The following is a 21889-nucleotide window of genomic DNA, read 5'->3' as shown; positions in this document are numbered from 1 at the left end:
AGAAATTATAAAGTACAGTATTAACAGTGAAGTGCATCACACAGTAATAGAATATGATTAGAGTGTGGTTCATCAAGAAGGAACCTGTAAAAACACTGTTCAATTATTGTATATTTGCAGGAGAGTTTATAACAAAATGGTTTCCAGTCATAAGAAACCAGAAACGCAGCATCTTTTTTGGAACTACCAGCCCTGTAAACTCAGCCTGATTTCTGTGATTCTTTGCATCTCATGAATCATCAGTAATGAAACTCTGACAGGCCAAATGATGCCCACAGCAACATCTGTGCCATCTGACTGTTTACAGCAGCACTAAGTTTATCTGACTGGAACAAAGCAAACAATTCTGTCTCAAACACAATCAACAGGAAAGAATTCACCTCCCTAAGTTACATCTGCTCTTCAGTATTAATAGGAAGAGGAAGAAGATCAACAAGCATGCCAAAACCCAAAATGGCAGATCAGTCAATGCCGTGCCATATTATTCCAGGAGCAGTTTGGTCTTTAACTAAAAGACATATTTTCCTCAATATCAAGCTATTTTTCAATCAATTCTATTACTTTCACTGAATACAGAAAACAGTAACATCTGCAGAAGTCAGAGATCAACCTTTTGAAAACATACGCATAAAAAATTTTCATCAATTTCCATAACTTTGATTAAATGCAAGTACAGACTGCCAGAAACTAGACCTTGATTCCTCCGGCCTCGCTTTTGCTAAGCACACAGAACTCACCGAAAATCCTTCTTTCAGTGTGCCCAGGGCTCTCTGTTAGAACAAGCAATAGATTAACTGCCTTCTCAGAAGACCAGCTCAACAGACCACAAAGCAGTTTACCACAAAAACCATAAAACACTGACAGGTTTGAGAAATGAAAATTCTGTATCCTTCTCCATTTCATTTCATTATCAGGCAAAGGAAGGTCACAAATTACCATAGCCCTTCAACACTCAATTTAGAGGGTACTAAATACCTTTTAAAAAGCAGATAGTTGCCTTAGGCAATCCTCTGTGACTGTTTGTTGCAGACACATGGGTGCCTGCCATTTATACAGACATTTCTGTTCCATCACTTGACAAACACAGGGAGCAAAATGGCAATCCCTGAACTATTTTCAAGTAAATTGTCTTAAAGCAGCCTAACATTCTCCAATTTTCCCTAATACTTCACCAAATTTTTACTGCAAAAGTGGTTATTTTCTACGTATCTATTTCTAAGCAAATTTCACATATTCTTTATATTCAAAAACATTTTCACTCTTTTACAACAGCTCTCCAACTCAATGGTGACAATGCCATGTGCACAAAAAAAAGGTCTTTTAAGAAGTTCCTCTTCTGTTTCTCTCATGACACCAAACAGGATTTAAAATACTTAAGGCAAGGAGGAACAGATCTGCTCAAACCAAACCGTAGGAAACTTCTTAGGAAGTTACTCATTTAAAAAATACTTGTGGAATATTTTGTTAAATACACATCTAGTTTTATGGGTTGGTTATTTTGGTTTTTTTTTTAACATCATTTTAAAGCTTTTTATTGAAATTAAGATACTAAGTACAAGTCTAAAAAAAATATTTCAACTTGTTTCATTTGGAAAAACATCTAACAAAACCCACTGTCCTATTTCCAAATTACTTCTTCTTTTAGAGGAAAAATAATGAAATTAGACTTAATTTCTTAGTTTAATAAAAGGGTTAAAAATCAGAGTGCGAAACAAAGTCAATTTGAATGAACAGCTCTCTAAAAGAAATCCATCAAAGCTAACCCAAACTCAGTATTGTCAGCCTCCCAAAATTCAGTTTCTGGTTAATTCATCTTTATCCTTTCTCTTTTTTTTCCTATAATCGTGCCCAAATCAGGAATCTCAAAATTCACCTTAGATGTATGAGAAGGCAAGTACATTTCATTCTTTCTTAAAGAAAGACTGTAACATTTAAAACTGTAATACAAACATTCCCAGAAGTGAAGGTAGACTTTCACAAACCACTATTTCCACAAAAGTCCTTCCAGGCTAAGTCAGATGGCCAACATCAGGTCTGTGGGTAATGTGAATTATGAGTGTGCTAAACCAGGGGATCACCACAGTCTAAATGCAACACTTCCATGTTTAGACACTGTGCTGGAAAGGAAAAGCTGTCTAGTTCAAGGCATTTTGGATTAGAAGCAAGACAATAGTTAAGACAAGAAACCAGACGTGAACATAAAAAGGAAGAAGGTTGTTTGCAAAGGAGAGGCCTTCTTACACCCACCCCAGAGTACACTTACTTGGTATGCTCTTATCAATGACTGCACAGCAAGGTGGTCCTCAACAACCTTTTCAGCTTTCCCCGGGGTCGGGGCCAGGCCGTGGCTCTGCAGAAACGATGCCTTTCCTTCCAGCTGAGCTGGTAGATGGGGATCATGCGTTTGGCCAGCACTTCGGAAAAACACATCCCAGGACTGGACACGTGTACAGAGGAGAAAAATTTAGTACCTCAAATGGAAGTCTAAACCAAAGCAGCTCTTTCAAGCTGCAAATAGAACCTCACTGGATTACAGTGCCTTAAAACACCACTAATAAACAGCAAAAAAAAAGAGCACTGATATGTCCCAATCTCAGTAGCAACTGTGTGTTTATTTACGCTCAGCAGAAAACTCTCCAGCACACAGGACTGTAAAGCATCTTCATACATTATCCATTCACACAGCTCTTTTTAATTGTGCTGTTCAGGCAGCCAAGAATGGCTATGATAATATCTTGCTGGTAAAGAGCTACCAAGCCTATAAAACAAAGAACCTTAATAAACTAAATGAATCCATTCCTTTAATGATACTTATAGAATTTATGGTGCTTCAAGACACTCACTGATTACACTAAATCAGAATCAGTCCTTAAGAGCTTTTCTTGAAGAAACTTTAAAAGCAATTAAAGGTTTTCTTGAGAGAGACTTTGAGTCTAAGATCCTTTCCTCACCATCTTATGTTACCTTACTATGAAAGAAATGATGGGCCTGGTTTCAAGTGCAAGCCGTAATTTTAGAAAAGTACTTATCTCAGAAACTGAATCACAACAAACAAAAGATTCTTTTATTTCCTTCTGTGCTTTTACACAAGCTACTTCACTCAAAAATGCCCAAATGTTGTTTTCCTGAACTGTTTCCATTCTGATGAGGTGGTCACTGTGACAGGTTACAATGGTTTTAGATATATGAATGCTAACAGAGAGCAGCAGAATGGGATAAAACATCTGAGACACTTAGACTCAACAAAGAAATGTAGATTTATGCAGAAATCTGTGTAAAACACTTCTCTCAGTTGGCTAATTTCAGAATACAAAAAGTAAGCTATTTAAAAACTTTCATATTTTTGTGACTGGAATAGAAGAACTGAAAGAGATAAATTTCTGTGAGGCTGCAAGTGCAGATTTCAATTACATTTCGAAGAACCAAGTGCCAGAAAAGAGAAAAAGTAGTCCAAATCAACTCTTTTAAAAAGATTACTTAATATATGCATTACAGAACTCACAAAAACAATCAAAATAATGTAATACAAACATGGCATGACAAAAAAATATTTACAAAATCCTGTTTTCATTTAAAAAAGTCTTCATACAGAAATTTCTAAAAGCTTTAAACTGTTCAGAAACACCATGAGAGGAGCAGCATAAAGGAGCTAAACATCACCCAACCTTCCAAGTTCAAGTTGTGGAAGTGGGGGGATTCACTGAACCTGTGGGTGGGAACCTCATCACTAGCATGAGGACATTCCCAAGAAACATTGCTTTAATGCACCCCTCTTACTTCTTTACTCATACAAAGCTGCATTGAACCAAATACAGTAAACTTAATTTATCACCCTGCTCTTACACAAGCTTATCTAAACATAGCCTGACTTTTATATGCCCTGACAAATTCAGGCAGACAGATCATGTGTGGTGGCCAGTTCCAGACACACTATGAAGAATTCATTCCTCCTCCCTTCTCTTATTCATGCCCATTTCCTATATTATTCTTACCTTGACATCTTGGCAGCCACACTTAGATTAGAAGCCTGAATTTACATTCCATAAGTGGTCTACAAGAGCCTACTAGTGTGACTGTATTTCAGCTGGGATTCTCTCTATACACCTTCTTGCTCTGTGCTAAGAACAGTATTGTTATTCCATGCCTACACAGCACCCAGCCTGAGTGTCTGCAGACCCCTGACAGTGAAAAACAATCATAATCCCTTTTTTAACTACTAAAGTTACTTAGACTGGAGAAATTATTTGGGCAATACACAGTTTTTAATTGTCTTTAAACATTACATTAGGAAATTCCAAACACACATTTGGATCCATGACATCTCTCACATTTGAAGTTTTAATAAAGAATTTGCTTTGCTTAAGTTAAGGTTTCTTCCTTACTTTTTCCAATGCCATGATACACAAACAATGATAATAATAACCATTGCTTTGTTGAGCAACATTTTGTCATTTAAATGTAAAAGTTATCACAGCACAGTCCCACAAACAATTGAATGTGTTTTTAGAGAAGTGCTCTGTTGACAGAGTTGTTAACAAAATCCAAACAGACTCACCCAACAAGTGATCTGTTTAAGGAGAATCAGTATAGGGTGCTTTCTTCATTCAAACTCACAAATATAAAGAAAATGTTTCCATCTGAAGATGCAGCCAGCTGAGACAGAATGGACCCACAGTATTTTTTCCTATCACATTTTTGAACTTATTGATTTGTTGGACAGGCTTGACATTTAATCAGAGGGGAGGGAAAATACATCATTTGGCTACAGAAAATTAGTTTTTACTAGATACACATCCATCAAAGCCTTTACAAATTTCTATAGTGTCTTTCAAGATTGATACCAGATTATAGTCTTCAAGTTCTGTGTATCAATGTCAGTCTTTGGCAACAGCATTTGCCATGTGACTGAACAGAGAGAAGACCAGCTTAGTCTCACAGCAAACCTGAAGCTTCTCAACTGAATTAGTGAAGTTCTTCAAGAAGATGGTAGAGGAGATTTATAAAACAAAAAAATACATTCACCAAAAAAAATTACTACAGTGATAAATGATACATTTTTTATTCCTTCTGCCAGCAATTCTATATTGCAATTAAGCATTATTTTCTCAAGTAATATAACACAATTCAAGTGATTCAGTGGCAACATTTTACTGTCATATAGTAAACAGTGTTGCAAATAGAGTAACAAGTAACATATGCTTTATCTTGATGGTTTGAGGGGGTTTTTTTTTAGTGCCATCACAGTATTCATCAATTGCACTGAGGACAGTAAAGCCTCAGAAGACACACACTGAGCACCACTATATCATTTAAAAAAGAAAATGAATAAAAAGAAAAACAAACCCCCACGCTTTTCCCTAGTCCATAAGGCAAGGAGGTGATTACACGCTCACAGCAGAGCGGCTGTGGATATGGATAACATGGCAGGCATTATGTACTCCATAGCCAACCATGCAGTTTTGTAATTAATCTTGTGATAGTAATAACTGAGCCTTGTCAAGCTTCTCTCTTATGATCTATGGCCCTGACACCAAGCTTCAAGGAGAAATAATGACGCCTTTTTCAGAGACCACATCATTTTATTCTGATTGTTGTTTTGGCTACTCTGACAATAGGGAATTCAAAAGACAAGGAAAAGCAGGAAATCATTAGAAATGGATTTGTACAATGAATAAAATCTCATATATATATATATATATATATATATATATATATATAGACATGCATATTCCTTGATATGTGACCATGATATACATAGAAAGGAGAAATTCTTAAAAACACTGAATATGCTCATTGCAATGTGACAGCCATATTTCATAGTTGTAAATAAGCCTATGTGGGAAGATGTGCAGTCAAATCTTCTGAGAGGAAAATCAGTTCAGGAGCTCTGATTAATTGGATTTTCTAAGTACAAGTGAATAGAATATGATTTTAAAGCCCAGGAAAAAATCAAGCTTTTCCATCTAATCAATGAGGAGGCACAACCCCTCTGAAAAGGGACTATCTAAGAAGAAGAAACATGAGGAGAAATAGGATATAAAAAGGAAAATAAGGAAAGAGAATGCAAGATGTCAAAAAGCGCAAGATGGTTCTCTAAACCATACTGGACATACTGAATAAAACAACGAAATATGAGTGGCCTGCAAAGAACCAAATTATTAACAATACCATAATCAACACCACGTGGTGTCTCTTGACGTTTTTTCCCAACATTTCCACTTCTTTCCATACCAGAATGACAAGTGCACAACTTCACAGTCAAAATCACCGCATAATTTTTTCTGTATTTTTAAGAAAACAGGCTGATTTCAACCCTTAACATTTTAAACTTGTTTTATGAAAGCTCAAATTGAACAATTTCTGTCAACAAAAATCTTGGGAAGGTATTTGTAGCTTTCAGCCAATGAAATGAGATGGTTTTCAAGAAACCAAAAATCAATTTTGTTGATGAAACAAAGTAAAATTAATTGGCATTCTTCTGTCCCCCCCCATCCCCGCCTTCTCTTCATAGGCTGTGAAAAAACTAATAATTTAGGCAAGAATAGCTGTAATCCATTATTTCTATCCATCATATTCTTTTAAGCCTCATAAATCAGGAACACAGTGAATTTACTTCAGTTTGTTACTGTTGCAAGTTTATTAAACACAGTTAACCTAGAAAAGAATTCACACTATTTTATAATCGTGCTGGTTTTGGCTGGGGTAGTTAATTTACTGCACAGTAGCTGGTTTGGATTTGGAAATGGGGTTGGCAATATAGAGACATTTTTGTTATTGCTGAGCAGAGCTTACAGTGTCAAGGCCTTTCTGCTCTTCACCCGACCAGTGAGGAGGCTGGGGGTGCACAAGGAATTGGGAGGGACACAGGCAGGACAGCTGACCCCAGCTGACCAAAGGGATATTCCAGACCACATCATGCTCAGCATGGGGAAAGAAGAAAGGGGGGACATTCAGAGTGATGGAGTTTGTCTTCCCAAGTCATCATTACATGTGATGCAGCCCTGCTGTCCTGGGGTTGGCTGAACACCTGCCTGTTTTGTTTTGCTTTGCTTGTTCATGCAGCTTTTGCTTTCCCTTTTAAACTACCTTTATCTCCATTCACAAGTTTTCTCACTTCTACCCTTCTGATTCTTTTCACCATTCACGCGTGTGTGTGAGAGAGAGCGCCCACATGCAGCTGCGTGGTTGCCAGGTGAGGTTAAACCACGACAAAAATGCATCTTGAATCACCTGGGATCCACTCCCTAGGCCACACCCTACATTCCTCTGTCAACTCACTTGTGATGATTTACTGGTTGCTGTTCAACCCACAAGCTGCATCACCCCACCAGGATCCAGGATCAGACTGCGCCTGAACTCCCAGATGAATTGGATGGCCTTTCGGCAGGATTTTTAGCACTTCCGCCTACCCCGAGCACCAATGCGCAGCAGCCGCCTCTGCACTCGGCCGCCGCCGTGGTTCAGCACCCTGGCCAGCTCCGGGCGGCGGCGGGCCCCGCGCCCCAGCGCTGCCGCCCCGCTCCCGGCTGGGGCGGGCTCCGCGCTCCCCTGCCCGCACCGAGGGGAACTGCCCACCCACAGACATGCTTGCAGGGCTTCCCAGCAGCAAAATGCACTCCACTGCAAAGGGGATGAACCAGGAATTTCATTCATCTAAAAGGAAAGAAGTTCGCCAGAAGCCAATGTAATGTAAAAACAATAGAAGATGTCACCTTGATGTCACTATGCACACTCCTTATGCATGAGTTCATCCCTTCAGTGTCCCCAGTATAAAAGGGCTGATATCGATCTCCAGCCTTGACACATCATGAGGGCTTTGCAGAAATTAATTCAGTGCACCCACACAATGTGCTACCCCACCCCACCCTGGTGGAGCTCAGCTGGCAGCTACAGGATGAGGGCTCAAAGTCAGATGAGAGAGAGCCACTGCTGGAGAAGGTTTCTCCATCCCAAGTTCAGGTGTAACATAAAAGACCTAGGATCTATCTGCTATGTGAACAACAGTCAGTCTTCAGAGCTGTCACTGTATATGTCAACTTTCAACAAGACTAAGTTCATACACAACATCCAAAAAAAAAAAAAAAAAACAGCTACAAAACCACCCTTTTTGGTTTCCTTTTTTGCTTCTCCCCTCAGCACACGTCACTTCCTCACACTCTAGACAGATTATGAGACTTAGAACAACAACTTCTAAGTGACATTGTGATATACATGCCTCGAGAATAAGGGAACAGAGGACCAATCTGGTAAACATTTTGGGCACAATTCACATTACTTCCTGGGAAATGATTTGTCTGTCTTAGAATTGATCAGACTTCTCATCAACTTCTTAAGTTACTGTACATGTATTACCATAACAGAGCCCTCCTTGTCAGCAGAAAGCTTGTTAAAAAATAGGCCTATGTATTTTGTCCACAAGAAAGGATTTGGATAATAGAGTTTTTAGAAAAGCAAGCAAATGTATATTGCCTGGAGAGAGAAGGAGAGACACAAAACAAAGTACTTTTCAAGATACTTAAGGAAGAATTTTCTGACAATTTCAGATTCAGTTTTAAGGTTACAGATTCCACAGTTTAATCAAAAGGGAAGAACATTCATCTTCTTCAGACAGTTTAGAAGTACCAACATCAACACGTATTATTTAAATATAACATATTCTCCAATACAGCCTTATTATAAACCAAAAAATTAAATACATTTTATTCTTGGTCCTCTTCTGGATGTAATTAATTACTGAACTGACTGCTTGACCAGCATTTTCATGGAGGAATAAAGTTCCAGAGCAGCTTTCTATTTCTGGTCTGGACTTCTTATTCTTTCCGCTCTGCTCACCATGTCTGTGCCTCCTCTGTACTTTTACAGTTGCAATATCACATCTTATAGCAATCAATAAGTGGGAAATTAATTTCATGTTTTTCATTTCACACAAGACCTTGTCCTGAACTTTTTATTAAAAAAGCAAGTTAAAAAGTAAAAGAAACCTATTCCACTCTTAACCCAGTATTACAGTCAAGTTTTAGACTTACCTTATGTACACTTTTAGGGTTTTCAAGCCATGCATAGTACATTTCCTCCACGTAATTGGAATTACTCCCACTCAGGAATGGCTCTGAGGTTCCTGATGAAACATACCGTTGGCCACATAAAAATGCCCTTCTGGCTATATCCTGCTTTTCCAGAAGTTTAAAGCCATGCCTCCTCAGCGTAGCTGCAAACAACTTCAGATGACTCATGTTTGTTTATTAAGCAGACAATCCAAGTCTATTAATAAAATAAAACCAAAATTAATCAGAAAAAGAGCCAATGAATTGCAGACGCATTTCAGCCTCACAGCAAAAACTGATGTTTCTGGCTACAGTGCTCTAGTACAGAGCTCAGGCCTAGGCATGAAGCTCCCTTCAGAGTTACAGCCACAGCAGTGGAGTAGCTGCTGATGGCCATCCCCACATCAGTCAGTTCCTCTCACAGCTTCTGAAAGTGCTATCACCACCCTGCTCCCTGAAGCAATCACCATTTGTACCGCCAGCCCCTAAGCCCAGCTCCCTGGAACAAATGGGTCTGCTAATCATTGACCTCTCTGGAGCTCCTGGCAACCCTCTGCTGTCTCTCTGTTTAGAAAGCTGTGGCCTTTTACCCAGTCAGACTGGGGTGGGGTGAGCAAACAGTGTCAGCCACAAGTGCTGACAAAAAAGTGCTACCTCCAATTTCTGCCATGAGTAATGGAGCTGACTAAACAATTAGAAGTGTTAGTTAAGTGTTCATATTGACATTAGCCTTCAACCAAACAGTGAAACACTGGGAAAGGCTCGCTCTAATTTGTTTTCCTAACTAGCAACATTTATCTTGTGCTTCCAATGATCTCTTACGAGCTTTGTAACAAGGACAGCAGATTCCCTGCAATTTTGAATTCAGAAATTCAATTTTCCAATTCAATTTCCCACAATGGGAAGAACAATAAGGGTTGAATCTTCTGAATGCTGAACACCATCAGCTCCAGTGCTAGCAAAGGAAAGCAGAGCTTACCTTCAAAATAAAAAAGAACAAATGCACCTTACAATTAGTCCTGAAATAACATAATCTTAATGCTGAAGTTGCTAAAACTGCAAAGAAAGAGGAATAATGTGAAAAGAAATTATTCGTTTCGTTTTCACTTTAAAAGTATCTAGAATGCTACAAAAACATGAAGGATGAGGTATTAATTTAGAAAAAGCAAAATTCAGATTTAACTCCCAGGTGTATCTCTTTTGTTTAACTGTCCATCTAGAGAAATAATTTATTTGGTCCAAGGTAAAACCCAAGGTTTTTTGCTGCTTGGTGTGACTGAACAATTGCTAAAAACAAAAGTACTGAGCTGCCAAATCAACTTTTAATTGTTTTTTAAAAACAACACTGTCATTTTGAATCATAGAACAAATTTTAATGTTACCTACTACATGTTAAGATTTCTTTATCTCTAATTCAAAAATGGATACCATAAAAAAATTCATAAACATTTTCTGTATATAAATCCCATTACTTTCTCATTGTTTTTCCTCTTAGAGCCTCCTTTCAAGAAACAAAATATGTGGTTATAGAATGCCTAATTCTGAGGGGTAGGAATAGCTATGTTTTTCATCATCCAATTTAAAAGTTGATATTGATTTAAAAAAAAAAAGGAAAAGAAAAAGGGCTCCTACTAAATAAAACAGTATTATTGCTTGTTCTTCTCTGGCATCACATTTTTAGCTCAACATGTATTTTAAAAGCTGACTAGATCAGTTTCTTAGTCACTACCCTTAACTGTATCATCCCAGCAGTGAACTCTCCTTGATCATACCAGATTCCCTTGTCTCCTTTTTCAAGACTTCTACAGCCTTTTCACTCTCATCCAGCAAACCCAACCCAAAGCTCCTAAGAGCAGCTGCTGTCATCCACTTACTGGATGTTCTAAACAAGCACTTGTCCACATTCTCCATGTGCCTGGACACATGGAGAGTATTCTTCCAAGGCTGCATCACTGAAACTAGCACACAGTCCTCATTTAAACCTATGAACTCCTCAAAACCACACACTCTACTCTCTCCACCTAGCATTTGCAGCAAATGGGAACAGTTGGGCTACTGGTATGCTGAATCCCTACTCACCAGTGTTATTTCCTACCTACATATATTCCCTTGTCATTTCCCACTTCACGGATACAAAGCTTATTAGAACATGTGCGTCAACACCCCGTCTCTGACCAGGGCTCCCTGGCAACTGGAGGAACACAACCACCATCAGCACCATTTCAGAAGCAGACTGAGTCCTGGAAGAGCTCAGTGACTGCAAGAGCACTGACAGAGCTCATATACTGTCTGCATACATAATTCTCTGTAAGATTTAACAGCAAGTATGCACAATGTTATTTTGCAAAACTGGGTGAGTTTTCAACATGTTATAACAGTAAGAACAGAGAGGTCACCATGGCACTTACAACTTTATGTCTGCGCCCATTTTGATAGAAATTATTACTCCACCTACCTTATTGCATGAAAATCTCACCCTCTGCCACAAAACCTTTGCACACATACACTCATTCCTAAGGGATTACCTACTCTCACTTAAAGTACTTTGTAAAGACTTGGGAGAGAAGGGAATGAGAAGAATGTTTTTCTCAGTTTATCATACTGCAGTAGCAAGCTTCTTAAGTACCGGTAATTTTACATTTTTTCTTCATAATATGTCTGCCTGAAGAATGTGTAGTTCTTTCTTCTAGAAGTTAGTAAAGAACATAACAGAATAACAAAAATTTGTCAGGGAGATTGAAAAATGGATGCAAATGACATAATATATAACAGAAACAGAGAGCTTGTAAGTGGTACCAGTCACTTCCCTCCAGCTCCATTTGAATTTCAAAATGGGGTCAGAGCCATACTTCAAGTAGTAACTACTGAATATGCAATCTATAGAAGCATATAGGAGCTATGTCACTCCAGCCAGATTCCAGTTACAGATTAATATGACTCAAAAAACCTGACTTCTTCCTAGTTCTTCCTTCTGCACACATCACTCTTCAGCACAGATGTCAGCTGTCAGCAGCTAAACAAACCAGAGACCACCAGCGTGATCATAGACCATCCCAGCCCACTCAGCCTTGAGACTGTCAGTCAGAAATCAGCACCCAGGACAGCAGGCAGGAGTCAGGAAGAGTTAGAACTGTTCCACTTCACTATGTTTCCTAAACCAACCCTGAAATGAAAACAGTGATTGGAAAGACATCACGCTGAGCTAAGAGCAACCTTAAGGAGAGTATTAATTAAATCTCTACCGGAGGTCAAAAATAAGAAAGAAGCAGTGAACCACAAGAATAACCTGATATTTAATGCACCACAGCACCCTGAAAATGGTGGAAGTAAATGAAAGGCCTAAGCAGCCGAAAATTTTTGCAGCTGTTCTGTCTCAAGCGACAACCTAGCTTTCACCTTGGCACCTCCAACTCTAGAAGTGCCCTAATGTCATGGACAGTCTTGGGAATTATTCTACCCAGGTTTCTAGAGGGTGACAGAAGCATGTGGAAAAGACAGCAGACACTTCTAATAACAAAGGTTTTATCCAGCTTTTTTCAAAATTACTTTTATTATAAATACGTTGCACATATGAATCAATATCCTCCTGGTATTGTCAGTATCCTTATTGAGTTTCTTAACACATGGGAAGCCCTGATGCCAATGTTAACAAATATTCTTCATGCTCTGCAGAAGTGGTTATTAAAAAGCCTGGCCCATATTTCACAAAAATAGTCCTTCATCCACTATCATGGCCATTTTCTCCTATACTCCCCACACAGCTTACTCTTAAAGTTCTTTTTCAGACTGAATAATTCAAATAAAACAAGGCTGACAGTGAAAAAAAACAGATGAAGATGCTAAAGTTACCCCAAAAGATTATCATAGATAATTTACATTAGAGATGCAGGGAATATCCTTATTAAATAAGGCTACTTCAGGGATACCTCCATGCACTAAATGTTTCTTTTCCTGCAGCATAGATGTGACACACTGTATAGGGAATCCTAATTCTCCACCCAGAAAGTTGACCTGCAGGAGGTTTTCGAGCGGCGCATTGGCCTCAAGGCGCACACCGTGAGTCCTGGGCCCTGGAGGCACCTGGGTGCAATAAAACTTAACGGATTTATTACCCTACCCTCGAAGAAACGCCTTCAGCGGGTACCAGAGAGATACCACCACCACAGACTCCAGGCTACCAACGCGTCGTAAAAGAGCAGAGGGGAGGATCTGGGAAGGTCGGGTTTGTTCCGGCCCCTCCCCGTAGCGCCAGGACGCGGTGTCCTGGTCACCTTGGCCACCGGGGGCCGGAGCCTGCCAGGCAGTCAAGGCGCTCCCAGCTGCGACGGGGCTGAGGCATCACCGGAGCCCGGGCCAGGAGGGGCCGTCCCCGCTCACCCCGCGCACCGGGGCCCGGCCCAGCCCGGCCTGCGGCACGACCCCCCCTCAGCCGCACGACGAGAGGCCCCGCCGCGCCGGGGGCCTGCGCGGGGGACGGGTCGTGCACCGCGGCCAGGCCCGGCCTAGCTCCGCCGCCCCCCGCCCCTCACCGGCGCGGACAGACCTGCGGGGGCGCGGGAGCTCCGGCGCATCCGCGGAGCGCGGCAGGGAGGGCGCGGAGGGGAGGGAAGGGAAGGAGCGCCGGGAGCGTCGGGAGCGGCGGGGCGGGGACCGCACCTGCATCACGTGAGGCGCGCGCTGAGGTCACGGCGGGGCGGAGCCGCGGGCGCTGCACCGGCACCGCCGCCCCGGGCACGCCCCGGGACACGGGACACGCCCGGGGACACGCCCGGGGACACGCCCGGGGACACGCCCCCGCCCCGGGACACGGGACACGCCCGGGGACACGCCCGGGGACACGCCCCCGCCCCTCGGGACACGGGACACGCCCGGGGACACGCCCGGGGACACGCCCCCGCCCCGGGACACGCCCCGGGACACGCCCCCGCCCCTCGGGACACGGGACACGCCCGGGGACACGCCCCCGCCCCTCGGGACACGGGACACGCCCGGGGACACGCCCACGCCCCGGGACACGGGACACACCCCTCGGAGCACGCCCACGCCCCTCGGGAAGCGCCCACACTCCGGGCACGCCCCGGCTCCTCCGAGCCCGCGGCCCCGGAGCCATTGGGGGGCCGGTGAGCGCGTTTCGGTGCTCCCGGCCCACAGCTCTCATCAAACGCGTAAATACAGGCGAGAGCACCGCGCCGGTGAGCGCCCGTGACAGGGAACGCCTAAGGAAACCCATCCCGTGGATAAGTTGCTCGCACCGCTCCTGTGCAGGAGTGACGGGGAGTTTCACAAGGGACATATAAAGTGTCCCAAGGACACATGCGTTTGCTCTCCAAAATTTGTACAGAAAGTAGACTGAACGTAGTAGACCTTGACTAAATTATAGCATGTGTGTGTGAGCGATTTTTCAGAGTGAGTTATTGCCCAACTTACATGACCAAATGTTAAATGCAAGACAATATAATTTTAAGTGTTCCTTTGCTGGTATTCTTATTTACCTCTTTCAAGTTTTCTTTTCTCCTGGTTGCCTTCAAATTACGTGTCTGTCCATTTTCTTTCATAAATCAGAAATGACGTATTTTTTATTTCCCTGCTCTATTTAATAAAGTTACAACCAAGATCAAATGCCTATATATATGGTAAAATTGGTATTTCAGACAACTATTGACACCATCACACACATTCTAATGTTTGGTAACTTTCTGGGTAAATAATAAGATAAGATTGATGGGAAAACTGGGCACACCTTCAAAGCAAGGAAAAGACAAAGCTATAATTTGTTTTGTGCTAAGGATATAGTGCAAAAATCAGTTTATCAGGGTCAGGTGAGCAGAAATGGAAAGTAAAAACCATAGGAAGGAACACAACAGGCTTCATCTAGTGTTTTGTTACCTAACGGTCACTCAGATTTTCTGGAGGCTTACTGGTTGATACAATTGTTGATTAGGGTAAAATTAATTTCTTCAAGATGAAAAAACCCTTAATCCTCACATAAATACATCAAAAACCTTATTATCATCTCAGCAGTTTTCCTAGCAGCTGTGCACCTTCAGGAGACCGATAAATACTGCAGAGCAAGGGTGTGAATGATGTGTTCATGTTTTTGTGATACAGTGTTTAGTGCAGGGAACAGATGGAGCAGGGATGGGGCACAGGGAACCCCCCAGGATGGCCCATCCCTCACTCAGTGCTCCCGGGGAGGATGGCCCAGCACCCCCGCAGAGGGAAATGGGTGCTGAACTGGTACCTGCAGCTAAACAGATGCTGCTTGAGCCTTCTGGCAAGTGCTGAAACATTGTTAGATGCTGCAACTACTAATTGAGTCTTAACCTTATTATGACCAGACAGAAGACATCTTTAGAGCAATCACGTTATGCTGACTGAACATAAATTCAATTAAAAATTATAGTGAGGACAAGCAGACCTCCCCTCCACTTTATAGAGAAACCCACATGTCAAATCTGACTGTGAATACCATTGCAGGGTAAATTAAATATGCTTGGATAGACACGAAGATATTACAGTACATTTCAAGTGCTTACGTTGTTCCCAGAAGCCTTTGCCCAGTTTCACATTGATGGGTTTGGTTTTTTTCTTTTCCCTTCTTTTTTTTTTTTTAATTCTTCATACAATGGGATCTGTGTGCTTGAAACAGCAAGATTCTGGTTTATTGTGATTTGGAGCAGCTCCCAAATTCTCCAATATTTATTGTGACTGGGTTGTCCCACCAGCCTGCCCCAGCAGCTTTTGGTGTACTGAGCTATTGCCTTACTGCTGCTGGCTTCTGGTGTCACTTTGTCACCAGTCTGCACCCCGGAGCAGCACCTTCTTACCACTCATCCATTTGCTCCCCAGTGAGCCCATGATGGACAATAAGGCATTTGCTCATGATTCCTGTTTAAATTCTTACAATTTCCATTTACAATTCACATTTACCTGCCCATTTATGTGAGCACTTGTATACTTACCTCTCCCTCCAGCCAGCCAAAGGGAGATCCATACACTGGTTTTGCTTCCTCCTAAACCATCACACTTTGAAATTGGCTGGAATGGATATTCCATCAGCAGAATGAAAGCTCTGAAAAAAATTGCAATTCCTAGCACACAGAGAGTCAGGTGTGCCAGCTTGCTTCGCATGGTTCTCATGCCAGCTCCATAGTGAGGAAGTGCTATGTGTTAGAAAAGTTTTGTACTGGATAAAATGTACAGCACAGGACAGTCACAACAGCACCCCTGTGCTGTCAGAGGTGAAATTGCCTGCTGTGCTGAAAGACACACTGCCTTGCCATGATTTATTTTTATATTTATCCTTATCTCTTGTAGCAGACCAGTGTGAATCTAACAAGTTTGCTGACTTATTTCTGCCTCATTTCTGGCTTAACTCAGGCACGAGTTAACAAAACTAGATCCAGCCTGTTTAAACAACCCAAAGCATGTTTTAACAAAACTATAACCCAGCTGGTTTTGGAAACTCACTGTGCTGCCCACTGAGGGCACAATGTGCTTGCTCCAGGGTATGGTGCTGCACACCCCTCTAACGCCTTGCTCCTGTCTTTGCTTGGGTTTGGTACCTGGTGGATCAGCAGCCACTTGCAATCAGCAGTGAGTTCCTGCGGTTAATTGCTCCACACAAGTCTCTCTCCAACACAGCATGACTTCTCAGTGGGCTTGTTTTTTCAAAGGGTAATCTCATAGGAGGTGGTCTGGGTACAGGATTACTCGTAGAAGGACAATCTCATTAATAGCTTCCCCCCCGAGATAGATACATTTATGTATTTTTGGCAACTCTTCAGTGCTGTTGGTAATGTAATTCCACTAGAGACAATGTTTACCAGAAGTTCTCTTTAAGCCAAGCCATTTGCCTTTATTTCCTAACGTGTTTATTACACACACAGGCTACAAACTAAGAGAGGTTCAAATCTAAAGCACCATCTCTTCTCAAAGCAAGGCAATTTGGAAACTGTAAGACCTGCTCTCACTTTGAGCCTAACAATAAACACCATGGATGTCACACAGGACTCTGGTCATTATGTTTGTGTAACATTTAAATCTAAGACCTAAAAACCTTAGAGCACCCCAGACCAAACAGCTGCAACAAATGATTCAGTCAGTTTTCAAAGGAGAGGCTTTGGGAGGGTTTCCTAGGTATACATTTCAAATAAGTGCTAAAACCCTTTTTTATTCTTTTTTTTTTTTTTTTTTGTCAACAAATAATATACCAAGCTTTTCTCCCTCCCCACTCCTACATAAAATAAGTATTTTAATTACATTTGATACCTCCTACAGAAAAGTTTACAAGAAGAATTTCATACGGGTTATTTCTGTTCCCTTTGCTTTCTGAAACCTTGGCTCAGAAAACAAAGGGAATGTAAGCTTCAGTAATATCCCTGACTTCCCTGAATAAACTTCCCATGGTAAAGGAGATGGGCTGCTGGATGTCTGAGGGACAGAAAAGTCAGTCCCAGTTTCACACAGCTCCTTGCTTTGGGCAGGTTAAATGTGAGGCAGCAGGGAAAGCCAACAGCATGCTGGGCTGTGCCAACTGAAGCAGAGCCAGGAGCTGGAGGGAAGCAATGACTGCCCTTTCCTCAGATGAAGGGATAACCTGGGTGGGAGGGGGGGAGTTCAGCAGGAAGACAGAGCCAGCAAAGCCAGGCTCTTCACAGTGCTGCATGGCAGGAGGATGAGATGGTGAAATAGAAATGGTTCAATCTAGACAGGAGGAAAACATTTTCCACTCAGAGGATAAAAAAACATCGCAACGGGGACATCGCAACATGGTTCCATCTTTGGAGGCATCTGGACCCAGCTGAACAAAGCCCTGGACAGCCTGGTCTGACTCTAGTGCTGATCCTGCTTTGAGCCCTGGATGACCTCCAAGCTTCCTTCAAACCTGACTGAAGCACCAATGATTTGTACCAGTTTCACAACCCAAGTCATGTCAAACCTAAGGGTAAGCATGCCATCATTATTTGGTCAACAGACAAACTCATATCGATAGTTTTATATGGATAACAGCTATCCTGGGTTTAATTATTCTCTGTTCTAAAATTTCAGGCTGTGATGCTCTGGAGAAAACAGGTACAAGTACAGAGTGTTTTATTGGAAGACCAATAACACCCAAGACTGCTCCTTCATTGATTTTGGCCAACAGATTATTTTCAACTGATTTTATTCTTCAAACATAGATCTGGATAGAACCAAACTGCCAGAGCCCATTTGTCTGGCCACAGATCTGTTAGAGAGAGACAAGCTAGACAATAGAGTTGACTGAAAATCAGGAAAACACAACTTCTACTTGGTGGTTTCACAAGTCTTTCCTAATAAACTAAACAAGTCTTTCCATTACATCTACAAGAACAAAAGCAACTGTTGCTGTAATTATTTCTTTGATACCTCACTGTATTTTCATTAAGTTCTTAGAGTAAACAATTAACTACAATATATACAAAGCAGCGAGTGAGTCAGTGAGATGCGTAGGTTAAGCAGGAACTCTGGCATACAACATTTATTATAGCTGCCAAATAATGAATTCATGTGGAAATTAGCAAGGGCACTAAACTTAATTTGTCCCACTATTTTAATGGGGGATTAGTATATTGGCAGGCAAAACAGCAAGAAGTCTTCCCACTAACTGTGGAAACAGATCACTGCTGGTACTGCAAAAGAGCCTGCCAGCATTTGGCATGATGATAATGAACAAACCACTGCCAACTGCCCTTTCCTTAACCAAGAAAGAATTGAAAATATCATTTTCTTCTATTCTACCAGGGGATTAGGAGAAAACTGCTAGAAAATACTTTCCAGTATTTGCAGGGGTTTCATTAGAGAAATCTAACAAAAATAGAAAAAATGAATTATTTTTGATATGCTTCTTTTGGCTACATCTAAAAGACACTGCATTTTGTTAGACTGTCGCTTTAGATGACAATAAAACATTAAGGTGCCCTGACTTCATCATATTCAACTGGAAAATTATCATCATCTCTTTAGAACTATACCACTGGCTGTGTTTTCTTCAGGAGGATCTATTTTGATTTTTAATGCTATTTATCTGGATGAAGGAATGTGTAATTATCTTTCCACTTCTTTCATTTGAAAGAAAATAAATAAGGCAAGACAGTTCTCCATCAGCTAAAATTTCTGGGGTATCTGAGATTTACAGCTCTCACTAGGAGCAGGGTTTGCTAATGAAGCTTTTGAAGCCACAGTGGCAGTGTCTGATTGTAATTGCTGAAAGGTGACTCTCGAGGAGCTTTATTTGCACTAATCAACACCACGTTGTGCCTCAAAGCTAGAGTTCCCTTAGAAGCACTGTCCCTACTGAGTTATTCTGCAATAACTAAATAGGCTTTTCTGTTTACTTCTGTTTTTCAGAAGTAAAAACTTATCTGTTTTTCAATGGGATTCTTTGGAGTTCCATTCCAAACCTGTTGTACAGTTAAAACTTTATAATTTCTTTCTGACACTTTCCTCTGACATTCCCAACCCTTTCTCTTCTGGCACCAGAGCCAAAGGGGACCATCTGCAAAAGTATTAATGTAAAATACCCAAGGGCTCAGGGATGGGCTGGGAATATCAAACCTGATAGATGTAGAGTCACAGTCATTTCTTATTTTCCTGATGGTGGCCATTTGGAAACATTGCATTCACAGTGCTGAACTCAGCTGGACAGTATTAGACAGCTTCACAGCTGAAGCAGTTCTGTGCTTCCTTTATGTTTAGCTGCCAGCAAACTGCAATTGTTTTCCTGTAGAGAGGAGACACCTGAACTGAGTAGACATGTGAACATCTCAGTTACCAAGGTGAGCTTACTGTTCATGCTTCATGGGGACTCTCGATCTACTAGCAGCCACCATATCACCAAATACATTTTCAGAAAACTAATGTTGGTGCCATAGAAAAAATGTCAACAACTCACCCCAAACTTGCCCCCAGTGTGTAGTTTTGTGTTTGGTTTATCAACTTGGAATAAATTGTTCAAACTTTGCTCTAAATTCCTTTCAGAATAGTTTGCTGTGCAGTCCGTGCTGTCACATTAGAGATCCCCCTATTTTACAAAGTCCTCACCCATCGATGCTGAGCTCACTGAATTGTTCTAATGCTTATTAAGATAAGGCAGTTGTGGAGCTCAGGACACAGCACCACAGCAGTGTCCATCTCTCCAGTCTCTGCAGGCCAGTTACCAGTGGATGTCTGGAACTGGGCTTGTGTCATTTAGGTGGAAAGAGTATCTCTACAGCTCCACTTGAAGGCATTTTGAGCTGCATGAAATCCTAGTCTGGTGATCATAATACCACCTTCAATGCACAGAACAATACATGAAGGACAACATTACTAAGTGAAAGGTAGGACCCATGGCAAGGTGACTTTTGGTTGTAATGATGCTAGGTTTGGAGTTTTAGTGCTTCTGCTGTGGCAGCCTAAGGCAATTACAGATGTTCCCTTAACAAACATACCTTTCTTGCATAGACCCATTACCTGGATGTGCATAATGCCTGTGGGAGGCTGTCACTGAAGCCAATTACAGAAAAATATTGAAAAGTCTGTAAAGGTGTCTGGCAAGTGAGAAATAAATCCTACCTGTCATTTCTTACTCAATCCTGCTAGCAAATCATGATCCTCGGTCATCACTACCTCGGAGCTTGTAGCACGGGAAGGATCTAGCTACAAAGAGCAAGGACTGCCCGTCACTTGGGTGACTGTGATTAGCCCAAGCCTTAAGTAAATGAGTTTGGGTCTGGCAGTTCAGTCAATACTCTAAAGCCACTAAGCATGTCTGGCACACGCTGTCCCCACCGGCGCTCTGCCTGCGACAGCGGCTTAGCGGGAGCGAGCCCCGAGGCTGAATTACGACTCCTCCTGCAGACAGGGTGAAGCTTTCGGGCGAGGCTGAGCTCATCGGCCAGACGCTGCTGAGGAGCCATCTGCCCAGAACTCTGATAGAAAGCAAGCACTTCAGTAAACAAAGAGGCTTTTGCAAGAAATTAATACCTTCTCAGGTGTGGGACAAAATACACATGGGTCTCCGCCACCGGGACTGGATTTATAGCGGTGTGTTTGACCTCTGTAAGGAAAACGTGCTGCTGCCTGTGTCTGCTGGGCACTGGCTGAGCAAGGGACACTCACAGGGGTCCCTCACCTTCCCCTGGCTCATTCTTCCCTTCAGCCCACTTCAGAGAATACCTCCCACCTGGGCGCATTACCAGTACTGGGTTTGGAAAGGCTTTAAGGCACAAACTACCAAATACAACATTGTGATACTTGGGCCACTAGTTGCTGCTTGTGTTATGTCCCAGCCCTGGGGAAATATTAAGGCAGCAGAGAATACCTGGAGTTATTTGACCTGGAGACCAGAATTTAAAGTTGGATTTAACTCCCTTAAGACATAGTTCCGTCACATAATTGCCATATGAATTTTCAGAACAGAAAAGCCTTCCCCATATCATTTCAATATACAAATGCCTTATTTTGGTCATAGATTAAGCATTTCTCATGGGTACAATTTTACATTGGACTGTAACAAAAACCAATCTCCGAGGAATTTATTGACATTTTGAGGCTCTCTGAAGGTCACATGTAATCAAGATTTGAGGCAAAAAGAAGGGGATCCTTGTCTAAAGCAAACAGAAATTCGATTAGCCTTGAAACTCTTCAAACTACTGGGGCCAAAGCCTGTCCTAATAGGCAAAGGAGGTTCCTGATGTAAGTCAGGGTAACAAACCCCTTCCAAAACTGACATGTAGAAGGTGCAGGTTCATCTGAGTGTTTCCAGCTCTCATGCCAATGACTGGAAACAATTTTAAGACTTCAAAAACTTTAAAACAAAACCAACCCAAAAAAACTCAGTC

The 21889-nt window shown here is 41.8% G+C and overlaps 2 protein-coding genes across 4 annotated transcripts in view; both read right to left on the bottom strand.

The window, feature by feature from the left end:
- Nucleotides 1-13684, bottom strand: part of OGDHL (oxoglutarate dehydrogenase L) — a 50734-nt gene extending 37050 nt beyond the window's left edge. Inside the window, exons 1-3 of one of the 3 annotated variants that reach the window (XM_069019195.1) lie at nucleotides 13588-13684; nucleotides 9027-9261; nucleotides 2264-2437 (exon numbers count right to left, since the gene is read on the bottom strand). In XM_069019195.1, coding sequence (XP_068875296.1) covers nucleotides 2264-2437; nucleotides 9027-9233 — 381 coding nt within the window. In that variant the 5' untranslated portion in view covers nucleotides 9234-9261; nucleotides 13588-13684. Of the gene's footprint in view, nucleotides 1-2263; nucleotides 2438-9026; nucleotides 9262-10023; nucleotides 10042-13161; nucleotides 13257-13587 lie in introns of those variants that run through there. The other 2 variants (XM_069019196.1, XM_069019197.1) reach the window with 2 other exon arrangements.
- A 21-nt stretch (nucleotides 13685-13705) lies between these two features.
- LOC138112761 (uncharacterized protein C10orf95-like) lies at nucleotides 13706-20965 on the bottom strand. The gene is made up of 2 exons (XM_069020360.1): nucleotides 20798-20965; nucleotides 13706-14260 (listed from the first exon to the last, which is right to left on the bottom strand). Exons 1-2 carry the CDS (start codon nucleotides 20963-20965, stop codon nucleotides 13706-13708), a joined length of 723 nt encoding a protein of 240 aa, XP_068876461.1.
- Nucleotides 20966-21889: the final 924 nt, after the last annotated feature.

This window comes from Aphelocoma coerulescens, chromosome 6 (genome assembly GCF_041296385.1).
Source record: "Aphelocoma coerulescens isolate FSJ_1873_10779 chromosome 6, UR_Acoe_1.0, whole genome shotgun sequence".
NCBI classification, from domain to species: Eukaryota; Metazoa; Chordata; class Aves; order Passeriformes; family Corvidae; genus Aphelocoma; species Aphelocoma coerulescens.
Note: the sequence above shows the minus strand (reverse complement) of the source record. Positions and strands in the feature narration are given on the sequence as shown.